At 41.3% G+C, this 18,315-nt stretch overlaps 1 protein-coding gene across 2 annotated transcripts in view; it reads left to right on the plus strand.

Annotated features, from left to right (window-relative positions):
* LOC134861319 (nuclear factor of activated T-cells, cytoplasmic 1-like) overlaps positions 1-18,315 on the plus strand; it is a 59,240-nt gene that overhangs the window by 17,069 nt on the left and 23,856 nt on the right. For both annotated transcript variants that reach the window (XM_063878424.1, XM_063878425.1), the window contains exons 5-8: positions 1,402-1,574; positions 2,843-2,983; positions 11,134-11,189; positions 13,055-13,187. In XM_063878424.1, the coding sequence (XP_063734494.1) occupies positions 1,402-1,574; positions 2,843-2,983; positions 11,134-11,189; positions 13,055-13,187 (503 nt within the window). The remainder of the gene's footprint in view (positions 1-1,401; positions 1,575-2,842; positions 2,984-11,133; positions 11,190-13,054; positions 13,188-18,315) is intronic.

Below are 18,315 nucleotides of genomic sequence, written 5' to 3' on the forward strand. Positions count from 1 at the left end.
ATTCAAGAGGAAGTTTGTCGTCAGCACACGCTAAAGAAAAAAGGAGTTCTCTCTTTCTCCCTCGACTATCTGAGGTCAAAGAAAAGTCTTTAACTGTCTCTTTCCACTGAGCTGTTTAACAATCGTCTTGATAACACAGCAGTCGTATCTCTGCTCTTGAGCCAGCAGTCATTTGCTTGCTGTGTGGGATACAGAACTGCATTAAAACTTTGAGACAGTTTCAACCTGTCTTTCTTTCTTATTCTAGGAAATGTACACACCTCAGTTCATTTCGAACACTGTCGTTTATATCATACATATCGTGTATGACCATAAATATCAACTGCATAACCTAATCAGCAAGGTGATGCTTGAAATCAGTTTTGACTGTTATCCCTACAGTTATGAAAGGGTTTTGTAGCTCACAACATGTGCATGTCTTATTACTGGCAGAGAAGACTAGTGTAAACATTTACTTTCTGGAGATCCATCCTGTGTTTATTTTAAAACTACACGCACCTCCCAACACTTACATCATGAAAGGCTGATAAGGAGTGAGTTGCCAGCATTGCATATTATTTTTCCTTACTTCTTTTATCGTCCAAACCAAAGTCAAAGGGAGAAATTAAATCGTGTAAAACCTGACATTTACCCTTTTCCAGGAATTGTGCCAAAAAGGCTACCATGTAAAATATTTGAAATGCCAAACCATATCCCATTCCTATTCCCTCACTTTTTTTACCAGCCACACTAGTTTTATTTAAATTCACAAAAGGCCATGTCTGAAAATGAATGCCTTTTTTCCACAAAGAAAATGGAAAGAAAAATGTACCCCCTTACCTCCCAAATTGTGAAAGGAAATAAATAATGACAGACGTCTTAAAAAAGTGTGTGAATCTAATGCTACACGTGGCAATGATAAAAACAGGCTTTGTACACTAATGTGTAAGGCTGCAATGGTGTGAAGGGAGCAGAGAGGCTGGGTGAAATAAAATGGAGCCATAAAGAGACTTTGTGTATACTTGTGTAGCTGATGTGACATTGTTTGATAGTGGTAAACTGTGGTGTGTTTAATTCAAAGGATTCCTACTGAGAACTGCTAATTCTTGGACCAAAATGACCTTATAAAACTGTAGTCATTAATGTCAACTCATTCTTTGATGACATGCTGGATTAACAATGACACGGTTCAGTGGACTTCCATGCATGATCTGTAACACCACTAGAGATTTCACTATGTTGCTGCTCAATGTCTCAGTTTAAACAACCACAGTCAAGGAATCACATTTCTCCATTTCAGCCTTTGTCCATACAGTACCTTCTGACGCAAAAAACTTCACTGTTCAACTCTCTTGAGTCTACAGTATGGTGTTGTGTTTGAAATATGGTGGTAAATGTTGCTTTTCCCTGTCTCTGTCCCAGAATTGACTGTGCAGGGATCCTGAAGCTGCGTAATTCTGACATTGAGCTTCGCAAGGGTGAAACAGACATCGGACGTAAAAACACACGGGTGAGACTGGTCTTTCGAGTGCACATCAACCAGCCCAACGGCAGAACAGTGTCTCTACAGGCTTCTTCAAATCCCATTGAATGCTGTAAGTGATACATAAATAAACTCGCATTATACTGGCATGCCTTTTCCCTTGGCTTCCCGCTTTTGGAAAAAATTGACATCTATTGTGGTAATCCAATAAAATGTGTTTCTATTTTATTACCTACTGGGGCAAACTAGGGGTTTGCAGTCAATAAGCTTTATACGATCAAAGCAATTTGCCAAGGCAATAGATGCATTGTGCTTGATGCCAGACACACGTGTTATCTATCTCACTTCGTATTTTATGACTGAATGCACAAGTTATTGTGGTAAGACTTCTCCATTAGCACAGGTTCCATAGAGGTCATTTTCCAGCCCCAGTTTTGGCACGGTTGAATGAGTGCTTTGAAAGAAATCTTGGTTTCTTTGTCATTCATTTGTGTATGTAGGTGTGATGTTATTTGCACCCAAGGAAGCCAATTCAAGTTAGACGGTGAGAAGGAGCTGGCATTATAGTTTATGGGTTAGGGTTAAGGTCTAAAGAGGATGTTAATCTGTGTTGGTTCATCATAACAAAGGTTTATTCACTGTTACTACATTTATTTGGTTCTTTAGTAAGATCTTTTTGAACAATTAAACATGGGATGAAAGATGAAATTAGAACAGTTCCGATACCATTTTGGCCTTTAGGATATCAAATTGAATAAATTTACTTGCATTACAGCAGGTGTCAACTAATGATTGGAAACCAGTGCGTTAAAAACAGGTGTCCATTCTGTTCTGCTGTATCAATTGCTTACCCGATACTGGTAACCCGACAACTCACTAAAATACACAGTTACAGAATGTGACAATAAATAAATGTGCTTCTGTCTGTGAATCTGATAACCAAATCCCAAAGGCTGAAGGTGCCTAGGTTGCTCGATATATAGAAAGCAGAGACAGGTGGTTGGCAGTAGGCTTCTTGATGGAAAATAATGACTAAGAAACAGATCATGAAAATATATTTCTTATCAGACGTGCACCCTTTTCAAATCCATTTAAAGAGCAGCTGTTGGCTGAAAACCTCTTAGCTAGGGGTCATGAAATCATCATAATAAAGTTGATAAGACTGTTTCCATAACAAAGAACTGCTGTTTCACTGGCTTTGTGCCGGGCTTTTGCTTCTTGGGGTGGATGGAGATCAGGCAGTGACGTGTGTGTGTGTGTGTGTGTGTGTGTGTGTGTGTGTGTGTGTGTGTGTGTGTGTGTGTGTGTGTGTGTGTGTGTGTGTGTGTGTGTGTGTGTGTGTGTGTGTGTGTGTGTGTGTGTTTGTTTTACCTCCAACAGCCCAGCGCTCCGCTCAGGAGCTTCCCTTGGTGGAGAAGCAAAGCGTGGATAGTTACCCAGCCACCGGCGGCAAAATGATGCTCCTGAGTGGCCTCAACTTCCTCCCTGACTCCAAGGTGGTGTTCGTAGAGAAGGCCCAGGGTAAGCTCCCAACACCAGGTTGTGTTTACTGCCTCTCAATTTCCCCTCTTAATATCTCTTTGAAATGTCTCTTTCCCTCTCTGCCTCTTTCACATTTTCAGTCTCTCCTCCCGTCAAAATAGAGCAGACCCTGCCAGAGAGCCACATGTGGTGCGCATTAAGCCACTATATTTTTAACCAAAGCGTATTTACATTTGCTGAAGTTTCCATTGCCTGTTCAGTGGTGCTCGCCACAAGTAAAGGAATGAATCACAACCAGGGCATGTGCAACGTCTTCTTCTCTCACTTTCCCTCTCTCCCTCCCTGACTTCCATGCTTTTGACATTTAACTCTCTCATTTACTTTCATTTCTGTAGCTCCCTCTTTCAACGATTCTACTCGCCCCGACTGCATGTCACTGACTCACGGTTAAGCGGCTATTTTGTTCATTTTTGTCCATTCGTTTCCTTCCCATGTGGGAGGGAGAAACGCTCAAAACACTACTGATCAAGTTTGCAAGTGAATGATCATTTCCTTGATTGCTCCCACTGAATCTCAGCAAAGGTCAAGCACAGTAATCCCCTTGAGTCTGTTGAAACAGAAGGATGATGAGAAAAAAAATAAAGAAGGATTAGGGAGGTATCTCCGTTAGTATCCACCGCTTGAGTAATGGTAAATTCCATAATTTAGGATGACCCTTTCTCATTCCCCTACTAAACTAAGGCCATTGGATAAAGAACTACTAAACCAGTAAAGAATACTTGAACTCACGTGGATTCGATTGTTGCTTAATTTCCCCCATATTTTTAAAGATTGTGTTACTTAAAAAGAAGACAAGCTAAGAAACAATTGTACAGCCTTTTCTCTCTTACATTGCCTCACCCCGTAAGAGTACTTCTAAGTACCTTAGGGTTAAGAGATAGGTAGAGATGGGGTGAGGGGAGGTGGATGAACTTGGTCAAATGGGGTCTCCTTCCTCCTGGCTTTACTTAGTCATGGAAGGGGGATCCCCTGGAGAGGAAAGCCCATACACACACACACCTTCGCCTCTCCGCTCCCTGCTATTTGAGACTCATGACCCCTTCCAGGTTGTGTTACTCTTTTTACATCCCCTCTTTCTCTTCCTCTTCCTTTTATTCTCTCATTTCACTCCCTCATCCTTTATTCTTCTTACCTCTATCCTCAATACCCGTTAAAGACATTAGCCGGCGTGGAGCTCTGCGCTAGCGGGATCCCCACACTCGTGCCTGCCATGGACATTTCAGTGGTTTGTTTTTCAACTCTGTGTCGCGAAGGAGAGATCGAAAGAGAGGTTGTCTGTCTGCTACTCAGTAGGCTTTTATGTAAACTTTATGACCCACCACTTCCAGGGTCTCCTAAGTCGCAAAGCCCATTACAGACGAATGAACACACATGCACACACAGGAACACATACATCACTCCCTAATGGTAACTATCTTTGAGGAAGCATTAGTGTGGAAAAGTACTTGTGTGTTAAATATACTACTACATTTTTTTTGGGGGGAATCTTATTCTAAGAGTCCCGCTGTTTCAGGAAGGCTGTCAAACTTAAAATCTGTCTGATTGTGGATTTAAAAAGACCAAACTGCAGAGGAAAAAAAGAAACCAATAAAAATATAATTATATTGCATATCTTTTTCTTTTCTATAACTTAGGTTTTATTTCACTCTGGAAAAGATCATGACTAAATGCACCCATGAAATACAGAGCAATGCACCGCAATGATTACTATTCGCAGACATGTGCTTATACACACAGTGGCACACATGTGCGCGCACACACAGATGAGCTCTTTGTACAGCACAACACCAATCACTGCTTTTGCCACAGTGGTGACAGCACATTAATGTTACTGCCATCAAAGTCGGGACGGCTGCTCATTTTCCAAAATTGACTCCAATAAACACCTTCCAGAGAATTCCACAAATCATAAGGAGCAACAGACCGTTTTTGAGCGTCCAAATCCAACTTGTGTTAATGATTAACGTACGTTACCATCGTCCAAGTTGAGTCAGAGGGAGATCACACACAGCACTAAAGAATATTAGACCAAATGAGATAGCCATAAATCATAAATTCATGCATTTCTTTAAATGTTTCCATTTGTCTCATACACTCAAGGATGATGCTGCTATTAGCAAAAACATTTCTGGATGTCTATCTTGGAAATGTCTGCTTTGAAAACAACAAAAACAGAAGTCAATTCATTACCAAACTTTTAAACTATTGATGACATTATCATATGAGGATTTTTTCAATTAACAATTTGTTCTTAAGGAAGACTTAAGTGCAAGTTCCCACTGTTCCCCATTAGTTAACAATTAGTTAAGTGCAATCTATACTTACCTCCAGTTCTCTATGCAAAATGGAAAAAACATACAGTCTATGTCTTCCATGCCAACTGTAGTGTCAGCACACAGTGAGTTCTTGGCACAAATGATTGTTAGAATTATTGTTAACCTTAGTGGTAACATCGAAGATATTTGCCACCAAACATACCTTCTTTCAAATAAGTATTTGTATCATCTAAATTACTTTACATATAGTCTAAGAACTCAAACAGCGGCTGGACGATTGAGAAGTGTAAGCATTTAAATTTTGTGCTTTGGCTTTACATCTGGGGTGAAGAATTGGTGCATTAAGAGTTTGGGCTTATATATGGTTTCAGAAATATTGTTAGTTATGCTACAAACATGTTGGTCTACACTTACTCTAATTGAGAATAGGTGCTACATATTTCAAAAGCCAGACATAAGATTATGAATAAATAGACAAGTTATAAACTTTGCAACATTATAAAGTCTTTTAAATTGTACATGTTGCTCCTATGCAAATGGTATTTGAAGGGCAATAGTTCTTAATAGGAAATTAGGAGACCCGTAAAAAACCTCCATATATTTATCATATTTTCCCTTTGTCTTCTGCTGTCACTTTAAACTTCCTCTCCTTCACTCTGTGTTGTTTTGATTGCCTGTCTGCCCCCCATGAGATGTCCTTAGTATCAAATGAGCAGAGCTCATAGCTGTTGCCACAGTGGGAGAACTTCATGCGCCTTGAAAAATAATTACTTATGCTTTTCAAATGCCAGGTCTGTCCCCACTGCTCCACTTCATCACCCACAGGATAACTGATGCAAACTGTGTGCATCCACCGCGTGTGTGTTTGTTGTTGTGTACTGTATGTGTGCGCACACCGTCCCTGTTAGCCTGCGGGCCTGTTTGCGTTGTTCAGTAGGAAGTGTTTTCAGTGAGTCATCTGCAAGGGATTCCCTGTGGAGGGGTGAGACGGAAAAGACGAGACCCTTAGAGGATAGGGAGAGGGAAGAGGGGAGAAAGAGGAGGCAAATAAAACAGGGCTTCCTTAGAAATCCTGTGACATCGGAGGATAAAAGTGATCATATGCTGACCTGATATTGACTCTTTAGTGAATATATTCCATGTTTAGGGTCAACTTCTGCAGTTCCCAATAAATAGTTGTATGTATTCACGTGACTTTTATCGACACGTTTTTTTTCATCATTCGATGTATTTGTTATCATAATTGTTGTCTTGTTTTTAGCTCATCACAGACCACACAGAGTAGGGAGAAAACTGTGGCTAGATAATGATAGACTCAAAAACCCCACAACCAGAAGTTCACTTTTTTCTCCTGCTGTAACGTAAACATTCTTTTCAATCTTAATTATTGTTGACATGTATTTTTAATAGGCCTTATCGCTTTTTTTTAAATCTGCAGTTGAGAATTGTACCCTTCACATTGCCGCAATGTAGGCATGAAACTTTTCATCTTCTTTTGCTTGGTTTCACTTGATTTTTATTATATTATGTGTTGAGGTTGTGTCAGTGTTTTGCCTAAACCGCACTTTTGGCGCTTGACTGAGAAGACATACCTGGCGCACCTTGTGCAGCGTGTGTTCTGGCTTGCCCTAACCCTTTCCATGGATGGAATGAGTGCTACAGGCAGGGAAAACAGACAGACAGACAAACAGAGAGAGAGAGACAGAGAGAGAGAGCTGGGGAAAGCCTACACTCTGACTCAGAGGGGAGGTAAGGGAATTCCCTGGTGGGCTGGATAGTTTTTACATCTGGTCGGATTGGAGCATTGCCTGGAGCTCAGCAGCACCACACACGCCTGGGATGCAGCAGGGAGAAGCCTGGTCTTCTCCACCTCCGCTTCAGGCTGGTCCAGCTCAAGGCCAAGACTAAGAGATTTCTGAGCTGCAGTGTAATCTGTAACATTAGGACGGCAACGTCCACAACAATACCCCTAGGCTCTCTCTCTTTTCATGTGGAAACTCCTCTGCAACAGGCAGAATATCTCTTTTGGATTCTTGATAATTTGGGAAACGCAGGCCTTATAGACTGTGTTCCGTACTGTTAGAGTTCATTCTGTTTAGTCTTTGTTGAACTCTTCTACCCTGGGCAAGTCTAAACACAAGACAAATCAGTTTATGTATTGTACTTCTAGCGGTATGTCTAGACTGCCCTTTGGCTTAAGGCTAGGATAACCTGCATAATCTTGGCTCGTATTAAGGCACATGGCAGTGTAAAGTCAGCCTCCACCCCTGCTCGAGGCATGTGATGAGAGAAGCAAGAGTTATGATGTCTGATGTATGATTAGGATGGCATTCGGCACCAAAATCATTGATTATGTTTAACAATTGTAATTCTAGGAGGAACCCTATGACAAATCTGCAGGGACTTCTCAAGCTCATTCAACCTGAAGCATAAAGTCACTAGTCGAAAGCTATGCCTTAGGGAAATTGCAATTTGCAATTGAAATGCACAGCAAGAGAAAACTATTTCTTAGAGTATTGCTATACTGCCCCCTTTAATGAGATTGGCTGGCTGAACCAATATTAGTGTGGCCAAAAAGGTGTACCTATATTGTCCTGGTATAGTTTGAAAAATAGAACATAACGTTTGTCTCTCAAACTCAAAGCTAGTGGCTTATTAAATCCCATTCCTTTCATGTTATAAGGTTTTATCAACAACAGGCCAGTGCATACTTTTTGGAATGCCTCTGCTTTTGGCATGTCTTAACATCAAAAGGTATCGTAACAGAATGATGTCAAGATTGTCCTGTTGCCTCCACAATTTTAGACTTGTCTGAAACATACCACATATGTATTGGGGTTCATAAGTTTGGATCCTGCAGTGACCTTTCCTGGGCTCACTATAGCGAGAAACCAACCTTGATATATTTTATCAGTTTGGATTATCTTCCAACCATCCCCTCAGTCTTTAGATCATTTTCAGCATAAATACCACATAGCTGGAGTCTTGAGTCAAAAGGATCAAATCTGTCTTTTGTGGCCGCCATCCTCCTCAACCTGTACCCACAGGTCAAGTCAGCTCACGTTTTTCCTGTTTTACACCAAGAATAACTCACTTCCTGACTATTAAACCATCAAAAATCTACTGTCAGGTCATAACTTATACAGAAGCCTCTCAATCTGAAGCAGACTCGCATTTCTCCAATTTCAACACTCAGGTTGGCAGAGGTCAGGTGCTTTAGAGGGGAAAGCAGCTGTCCCTCAGGGGCTTCTCATTGGGCACTGAGTTAATTGCTGTGAAAATGTGTGTAAAATTACTGAAGCATTTAAAGTGTGGCTAGTAGAAGAAGAACTTTTCCGAAATGAAAAATAAACTTAAAATATTGTAAGCAAAAAAGAGAAAAATATTACAGAAAATCATCTACTGGAAGAGAGGCATGGCTTCAAAATATGTCTGGGCTGTTTTACAAGACAACATCCGCAATTAGGCATGTGGATCATATTTTCCATCCTTAAAATATTTTCTTTTTGGTCAGTGGAAGTTTTTGTGCACTACACAACATTTTTAAGGAGGAAAAATCACCTGTAAGCCAAAACCTTCAAGGTCTTTATAAGGAGAGGGATGCCATTACTCAGCTATTCGTTGCTTTGTACACAAGGACCCATCTCTTCATCTCAATTATTACCCAAACTTCATGAAAATATGACGAATGATAGGATTTATTATTGCAACAACACTGTTGCTGTGCTTTTTGTGTTGTAACAAATTGAGGACGACTGAAAGAAGCCTCACCCAACATGTGTTCTAATTCTCTGATGAATGAGTGTGTTGTCCTGGTTGTCTTTTGGCGAGGCTTTAGTCTTTGTGTATATATTTTAAATAAAGTGAAAGCCCATAAAGCTATGGGCAGATGCTTGGTTAACCTTTTAAACACAAAGCGTCAAAATAAGTTGCCCAGTTGTCTTTGTGCTTCCATTCCTTTTTTCTTTAAATATGAGTTCATTATGGCAAGACTTATCTAGACAGAGCTCCAATACAAGCAATTTGTTTGTGCTTCACTCTCATGTTATTCAATTTGAAGACCAGAACAAAGCTAGAGGATACTGTGGCTGCGTGTGTGCATGTGCCTGCATCTGTGTGCTTGCATTTTGCGTGGGTGGAGGGTGCGTGAAGGAGGAGGTGTTGTCGGGAACAGAAGCTTTTTGCAGATGTTGCAGGGAAGACGGGGTGAATGGAAAGTTGTGCGGTTATCAGTCGTACAGCGCTCTGACTCGCAAAGGTATGCTACGTGTGGGCCCTGCCAATTCAGTCTCACTTGCACATTTGCTTTGTCTAGTGTAGTAATCTTTGAAAAGTTTGGAGGAACAAAGTGACAGAGAGATACAGAAGGTGAGAGAAAAGATCAAGGAAGGAAGAAAAGTTTGAAAAACATGTTTACTAGTGGAGTCTGGGATTGACGTCGTAGTCTAAGGTTTCCCTCTTGGAGAGTCTCCCAGAGTGGAGGCGGGTGAGATTCCCTCTTGGTTCCCCTAGACGTAACATGAGGAATGCTCATCTCTGTTTGTCTCTGTCTTTCTCTGACCTTCTCCCTGTCTGTGCCCACTCTAATTGCCCTTCCTTTTTCTGAGCATATTGTGGGTCTCATTCTTTTGGACATCTCAATCCACCAATCATTGGCGTGCCCCATGGCAGTCCTATAGGACCCCTTCCTCTATTCCCTCGGTCATCATCTACATTACAGCGAGGCACATTTCTCCATATGCAACTCATATTTCCCCCCAAGTTCAAATAGAAAACTCTTATCTGATCTGTTCACCGTCTGTCTTTCTCTTTCCTCAATTTTTAATATGGCCATTTTGGAAAGAGATATCTACTGATGTTCACTCCCTGAATAATAAAGCTGACCACCCGCCCCCACTACCACAGCTCACCAATAATAAACCAACCATAGCTGGGATCCTTTTTTCTTTTACTTCACTGCCTGATGTAAAAAACATGCTAGACTTCTGCTATCAGTTTGGACACTGAGTCTGATTATCTTATCTGATGGCTTCCTGTCCCAGAAGTGCAGCATTTCAGCAGTGGCTCGTACCCATGAAGCCACAGCTGGTGCTTACCCCAGCTAACATAAAGTAGCTGTGCCACAGTGCCCATGCTATTGCCTCACATGGTGTGCCACTGACACAAAGAGTGTTCTGTGTCACTTCTATTTCTGACAGCTCTAATGAGTCATTGGTTCTGAGGGGAAAAAAGAAACAAAATGGAACTGTGGTTGGTGCTGATTGCCCTAGCAGAGCCCAGAGTCTGTGCGCTAAGGTGTGGCATGAAATCACAGAAAAACCCCAAAGAATGTGAGCTGAGCTTCTGCAGGCTCGCAACAGCTGCAGTAGCTCACAAACCTTTTTATTGCATGGCAGCAGGGGAAACCTCCCACCTTACCACAACAAGATGGAGATGAGAAGAAACGGAACCCAAACAAACGTTTCTTTAGGGGGGTGTTATTTCAAAGATCAGGATAAAGAGTAGAATCAAGGGAGAAGAATGGCAGTTTAAAAAAAAGTAGCTCATCAAATATTTAATGAAGGGACAAAAATAGTGACACATTTAATGTTGATGAACACCTAAGATGAGAGTCCCCATTTAAATATGAGATCAAAGAAAGACACATTTTGCATTTCTGTCACAAACCTCTGGTTGCAACTAATTCATAACTTTAAAATGTAATTGAATGGTGACCAAAACACAATCACAATTGTCCAAAACCTAAAATAACCTAAATTGGTTAGCGCTCCAACCCATAATACGTTATATGAAAAGCGATGCCCATTTTGTTTGTATTATACTTAATATTCCATTTTATTCTTTTGCCAATAGATGGGCATCATCTGTGGGAGACAGAAGCCAAAGTTGACAAGGACTCCGTCAAAAATGTAAGTGCACCTCACCGAAGTGACTCATTGGAAATGCTTCTTCAATACAACATTCCCTTGACACTTTCTCTTTTCCTTTCTGTCTCCTCCCCATCTGTCCCCTGCAATGATGTAACCTTTGTGAGGCATTACAAGTTGCAAAATAGACAATGATGATTAGCTCATGCAATACTGAATGGAATTTTCACAAAATGTCTGTACCCTAATGGAGTAAACACGGGCTGTCATATTGTTTTTGCATTTAACATGCTCAAATAGACGCACATGGAGGCAAAATAAAGCATGAACCAACACACATTCATGCCACAGTCTCTCCAGAATAGCCAGACTATTAGTTCACAGCAAAGTGTTGAATTGGACTTTAACACCTCGTCTGTGCCCCGGATCATGCAGCCAAGAGCGGATTACACCCTGTGCTTTTACCTGCTGCTTTTCATGAGATGAGTAATAAGAAAATAAACCAACCAGCCACACATTCAGATTGTGTTAATATTTAAGTGAGTGAAAGGGAGTCGCCAAGAGAGGGAACGAAGCAAATGTTGTTCTACGTGTCACAGAAAGCGGTTTGTGCTCTGGAGTTAATTAAGACTTCATTGAGGTTCGTTAGGCCTGCTCTCAGGGTGGAGAGTTGAGCACAAGGTCTCCCAAAATCTGTTTGCTTGTGCGTGATGACAGTATGTTTTGAATTGCCAATGCCTTTCATCAGCGTCTCATCCTCCCCCACACTTCCCCCGTGTTCTGTGTAAACTAACCGAGGCAATTTACACTTGCACAGGGTCTAAAATTAACCACACGTTTTTCTCCTTGTTGTTGCTCTTATTTGACTCAGGTAAATGACTTGGTTGCATCAGGAGGGTAAATATGGACTCTGATTTCTAATTGGGCTGTAGGGCTGGTTAATGTGCTATGGCTGGAGTCCCAGTTGCTGGAAACTTAGTGGGCGTGCAAGGCTCAGCTGGGGGCGGCGCTGTTGGGAGGGGAGGTCGATCAAATACAAATACGTGTGTTTATTTGTAAATCTAACAAACAAGTAAGGAATGACAGCAAGACAGCTCTGGACTTCATCAGTCGCCACTAGACTACACTAAAGTGCTCCAGACCGCCCGCCAAACAGTGTTTTTATTGCCATCCAGAGCGTGCTAACTTTCACTGGATAGGATGGAGAGGAAAAAGCCATGTGCACACGCACACACTTAACACACTCAATCAGCCACCTGCATGTGTCGTCATCTGGATGGCAGACGAAGGCGGAGTACACAGGCCCCCCACCTCCAACACTCCTTTACTGCTCCATTTATCCAAAACCTACTTCTGTCAAAGACCCTCAAGAGAGTGACAGCCATCCAAGGAATTAAACACAAGAAACTCAGGTTCCCTTGTCAGAAAGAAAGCAGTCGAAAGTTCACATCCGTCCAGACTTGCCAAGGTCTTGCTTGGACAGGGGGAGGGGGGAAGGCGAGCCTCCCCACAGGGACACATGGCTGTGCAAACAAATAAGCCGGCTACCTCTCTTCTCTCGTGCTCTAAGGGGACAAAGGTAAAGCCCTGGGGTTTTCTTCATAGACAAACACGGGCACTGGACCAACATCATGGGCTCTACTACTCTGTCTACACAGTACAGACAAGCTCATTTAGAGCAGTCTCAGCCCAGCCTCTTGGAAACAGTACCCTATATGAAGGCCAGCTTTAACATAAACATTGCTGTTGATTAATACGCTACAGGAAGTCCTAGTGCAAACTTACATTTGCTGTAAGAGTTCCATGAAATCAGATGAGTAAATACAACTAATTATTTTTTGATGGTTTCAGCTGCTGTATTATCTCATACAGAGGAAATATCATATTGCATCTTATTTATATTTTAGAGTTCTCTTGTTGTGGAGATCCCACCATACAAGAACCAGAGAATATCCAGCCCAGTGCAGGTCGACTTCTACGTCTGCAACGGCAAGAGGAAGAGGAGCCAATGCCAGAGCTTCACCTACCTGCCTCCGAACGGTAATCATCATTAATATTTTCCACTTCTGTTTTGGTGACACTCAAAGACATTTTCACCAGCTTCACTTTCTGCATTCATCTCATTGAGTATTTCTCAAGGTCTTGACATCCATCCACTGTAGTTTACCCCAGCTGTCAACATGCCATGTGAAATTTGCAGCCAGTTTTTGTTCGGTGTTTTTTTACTGATGCACTGGCACCTCTTGGCCATAGCCTGTGAGTGAGAGCAGAAGATGTGAGGAGTGTTTATTCTGAAGTGAGAGCGCGTTCCCCAGCGATGAGGTGTACCTGCTGAGTGACAGAGCCTCCGAGCACTGTTGATGAAGAGAAGTCAATCCCCCGGCGACCTGACTTTCACACTCCACCTCACACAATGCCATCCTGGTGCACCAACACACAAATACACATTCATGCGCACACACACACATTCATCTACCATGCAGTTGCCCTGTCATTCATGTAGCAACCTGAAAAACCCAGGAATACCTCTCTCTGTGTTTATCATGTGTCTCTGCCTTCAATGTTTATAGATGGCTTTCACGTTGGAATTTGAAGAATGTATTACAGAGAGTTAAGAGAAGAGTTCAGCTCCACAATAACAGTGGGAGCTATGGACCTTTCACAGTGGGGGCAGGTGAAATATCAGCGTTGTTATAACTTTTACTATCCAATAATGTACATTATCTATGTGTATTCAGAGAAAATGTACTTCAGCAAACCAAAGTTTTCCATTAAAGTGCCAGTCCTTTGCTGTTGGCCAATGAGCAGTCCACGGTTCAGTGCCTTTCTTAAGACAGGTAACGACTTTCTGGAACCTGATCAATAGTTGCTACCCCCCCCCACCACCACCACCACCACTGAAAATATATTAGATCAAAACAATGGTATCTTGTGTTCATTGACCAGTGTCTGCTGGGTCTAATGCTGCTGGGAGAGCATGCATTGTGTTTTAAGTCTTCAGCTGTTAATATGATGTGACATTTGGATTATCAGCAGATGTATTTATTGCCACAGGAGATAAGTGATTTGGATTTTGGATGAAGCCCTGAGACAAAGAAAAGCAAGACCCTATTTGGAGATGCCTGATTATATGATGGGTTCATTCTGGGTTACTGAACCAGTGCACGGCAGACACACTGTGTCCTTATAAAGCCGATCCATTTCATATACTGTACTTCCATTGGGGAAAGAGAGACGGAGTGATGTGGAGGCTTATCAGTCTCCACTATGCATCTCTAAGTCATTTCCCAGAGCATAAACATAGCTCTAATTAAAAGATGACTTGTTGTGTTCTCTCTTTGTTGCCAAGTAAACCACAAGTAGAGTGTGGACCACACAAGCAGGGCCGATATCGTCTTAAAAGAGCACAATTAACTCACAAGTGTTACCACCAAAGAGACCACGAATCACAAGTTATTGAGTTCTATTTTGAGATTTACCAAGCTTATGAAGACGCACATTAAAATATACGACAACAATCTCCCTAAAAACAAATATTCAGTACTTAAATCAAACAATTGTAAATTACAACAGTGCTGTATAACAGCTGAGGGAGTACTGCCATGATTGCAGAACAAATAATTAGTAAGGAAATCTCTGTGGGCAGCACAAAGATACACAATTTCTCCATTGAAGGGACATCATAGCCTGTACAGTCACAAGCAAAGTTGAAAGGTGCAATACTATTGACATTTGCTATGTATTTTCAGTGTGATTTAAAGGGTGTTTGAAGAATAATGTATCACTCTACAGTTTGAATTACATTTTAACAGCCAACAAGATGTTTTAGTTTTTTGTTTGTTTTTGTATCAGCAGGATTGCAGAAAATGTACTTGTCCAATTTTCATGAAGCTCGGTGTAATGTGGAGGCTAATAAAGATCTCTTTTGGATTGGTTTCGAATCAAAGGATGGATGTACGCATTATTGTTCACTTTAATTCATATTGCAAGATAGGGCATTGGACATTGTTGTAGCCATCGCTCTCCAAATACACTAGTTGTAAATACAAATATTTAAAGGCAAATTTATGTTTCATAAATGTTTAAAAAGTGACTATTCAGAGCTCTTTGATTCAAATTACATTCACAAAGAAGACTGTAGATGGGTTATAATTAGTGTACACAGACCCTCTTGGCGGCAGTGATGACTGTATTACATTCATGGTTTCAATACAGCAACAAAGAATGAGGAAATCCTAGTTAGGCTGTTTGCTTTTGAGGGTTTGTGTGTGTGTGTGTGTGTGTGTGTGTGTGTGTGTGTGTGTGTGTGTGTGTGTGTGTGTGTGTGTGTGTGTGTGTGTGTGTGTGTGTGTGTGTGTGTGTGTGTGTGTGTGTGTGTGTGTGTGTGTGTGTGTGTGTGTGTGTGTGTGTGTGTGTGTGTGTGTGTGTGTGTGTGTGTGTGTGTGTGTGTGTGTGTCAACATAGAGAAAACAACACTGTGGCTTGGTACTCGGGGTGGGCTGGGGATGAGGACACCCACACACACACTGTTGTCAACGCTTTTTTTCACCTGCTTGTATGAAAAGACTCTTCCGGCCCGCTGTCCCACTTCAAGCACAGTTGTGGTCACTGACGTTGTTTAGAGAGAACATTTCTTTCACACTCTGCTGTCTGCTCGTCTATAAAAAGACAAACCCAACCCTTTAAATAGCCTGACTTGTTTGAAACAGCGGAAGGATGAAGCAAACACTCTGGGACACAGATGCTAGTGAAAACCACCTTTATTTTCCATTCAGGTCCTGTGGCCTTCTTGTTATTCTTTAATGCAAATGCATTTGGCACGATATGTGGCTGAACAGTGATGCCTAGTTTACTATACCGTATTATCCCCTCAGCTCTGAAGATAATTTTATTTCAATAGAGACTGTATTGTTTTAGACATGTAAGCAGATTCTAATCTCTTTAGGCCTCCCTGCTTCCATAGTTAAAATATAACATTTTATTAGATGCAGTCTGTAGTGCAGTCAAAGCAGCTATATCTCTCACTAGTGATCTTATTTAGGTGTAATGTAGACCTGTTGAAACATTGCCATTTTGATGACCCAACAGAATTGCAGCCAGTCAGAAACAAACTATGGAACATGTCAGTAGTACTTTACAGCAAATCAGACAAATGTCTTCATGAGCAAAGCAGTTGGGCTGCACTGAGCAAACGTTACTGACCTTTAGCTTTCCACAAAGTTGAATGTCTAATTATATTATTAATGTTTTATACTTTTAAATATTTAAAAAGTATAGGTAAGGGTTCATAATGTGACATTTCAAGCAGGTGGATTGCCTCCACGCGGCTCGCAACATTGCGACACTCACATGTTTGAGCCAGCGGCTAACAATGCTAACAGTGCTAACATTCTTTACTTGGGGGGGAAACTGGAAGATACGCTTCAGTGACGTTGCCATAGGTCAGGAAGCCGAGATAAGATATAAGCGCTGTTTGAGAGCAGTGCAGAGTGGCAGCCATTAGCTAGTCAAACATGCACTAACATGCACATGTGGCAGACTTGACTAGGTTAAACAAAGCACAGAGAAGCTGGGTTAACAATAGTGGGACAGTGATCAATATTCCACAATATCTTTATGTCAAATTTGAAAACCTTTAGCCAATTAGGTGAGCTATTTGCTGGTAGCCAATCTGCTGCCATTGAGTGTAAGCTGCCTTTAGCCGATAGAGCAAGAACTAATACATTTGCTTTTAATATACTACCAGCAGTATTTGTGGTATACTTACTTGAGATGCACCTTTAGTAAACATGTCCTTATCTGGCTCCTACAATGAGCTACGCGTTTCCAAGCTCCTATCCAATCATTGTTGTTTGAGTAAAGATGTGACGTGTTGCTCTTGAAAAAAAAACTGTTTTCACCAACCACATTTAACAACGAACGTCAAGAAGTCCTGGCAATGACCGAAAGCTTGAGTGAAGAACTTCTCGGAACCCCTTTATTTTTACAGGAGATTCCTTTGTACTATCAAGTTCTATTCTTAACGCCGACTCCCTCTGCTGCATTGGTTTGTGGTTGGAGCGGGAATGGGGATAGTCAGAAACATGTTCAGTGACACATACAGGAAAAGTTAATGAACCACACATTGTTCTTCTTTTCTAAATATTTGCACAGTCATGATTTTTTCCGAAAAACTAGACTGTTTCTGTCATGTCTACTGCTTTGGGGTTTGTAGGACTTACCTACAGCACACTAAGTATACCAACAGTATTTGGGGTGTCCAGATTGCCTACACAGTGGGACATGGTGCACCAGGAGTGTTCAGTTAATGAACCACCACCTGCTCCATGTTAAATGTCAATGCAGATTCCCAGCGAAACAAGACAATGTCATTCCAAGCCAAAAAATGTTACAAATTAGAATCAAATCTTTTGCATTCATGACCAACCTTGCCCAATGGCTACAAGTACATATGGTTTCCTTTGCATCGTCATTTCCACATTTTAAAAGGCCCTGTTTGCCAGCCCTTCCCATTACTTTGAGAGGAAACAAATCCTCAATAAAATAACAGATCAGACCTGATCAGTTTAATACGAGCAGAAATGGAGAGAAAACCATGTGCAGAACATCAACTGTCTGTGGGCCATAACCCACAGGTTGGGAGGAAATAGAAGCCAGCTGAAGTTGGGACTTGCCTGGTGAATCTGTTTTCTTAACTCACTTGTAAAGTAGAAAGGAGACACACAGATGGACAGACTTGAAGGGAAACCTCTGTTTATATGTATCTCTAGCAGAGGAGTTGTTTGAAATTTAAAAGAAAGTCTATTAGTCAAATGTGATTTGATTTCCTGTTTTGCCAGTCTTGCTCACAGTCAAAAGTCATACAGGAAAATAATGTTGACAAATTACCTCATTGGGAATAAAAACTTGAAGCTGCAATAAGCCAAACTGCTCTTTAAAAATACACTCTAACTGGATTACAAAATGGGACTGCAAAGGGCAACAGTATGCCATACCTTCTGAGATACTGCTGATTCACCCTATTTCATAAATTCAATTATGTTTGTTTCGCTTGCTGGCAAGACATCTCGTGACGTGGTACATCAGATTTGTTGAATCTTCAGAAGGGTTTCCAGAGAAATCTTAATTTAACATAAAGTAATTATTATTGAATACATTTGCTTTGCTT

Source organism: Eleginops maclovinus, chromosome 3 (assembly GCF_036324505.1).
Source record: "Eleginops maclovinus isolate JMC-PN-2008 ecotype Puerto Natales chromosome 3, JC_Emac_rtc_rv5, whole genome shotgun sequence".
Taxonomy (NCBI): domain Eukaryota; kingdom Metazoa; phylum Chordata; class Actinopteri; order Perciformes; family Eleginopidae; genus Eleginops; species Eleginops maclovinus.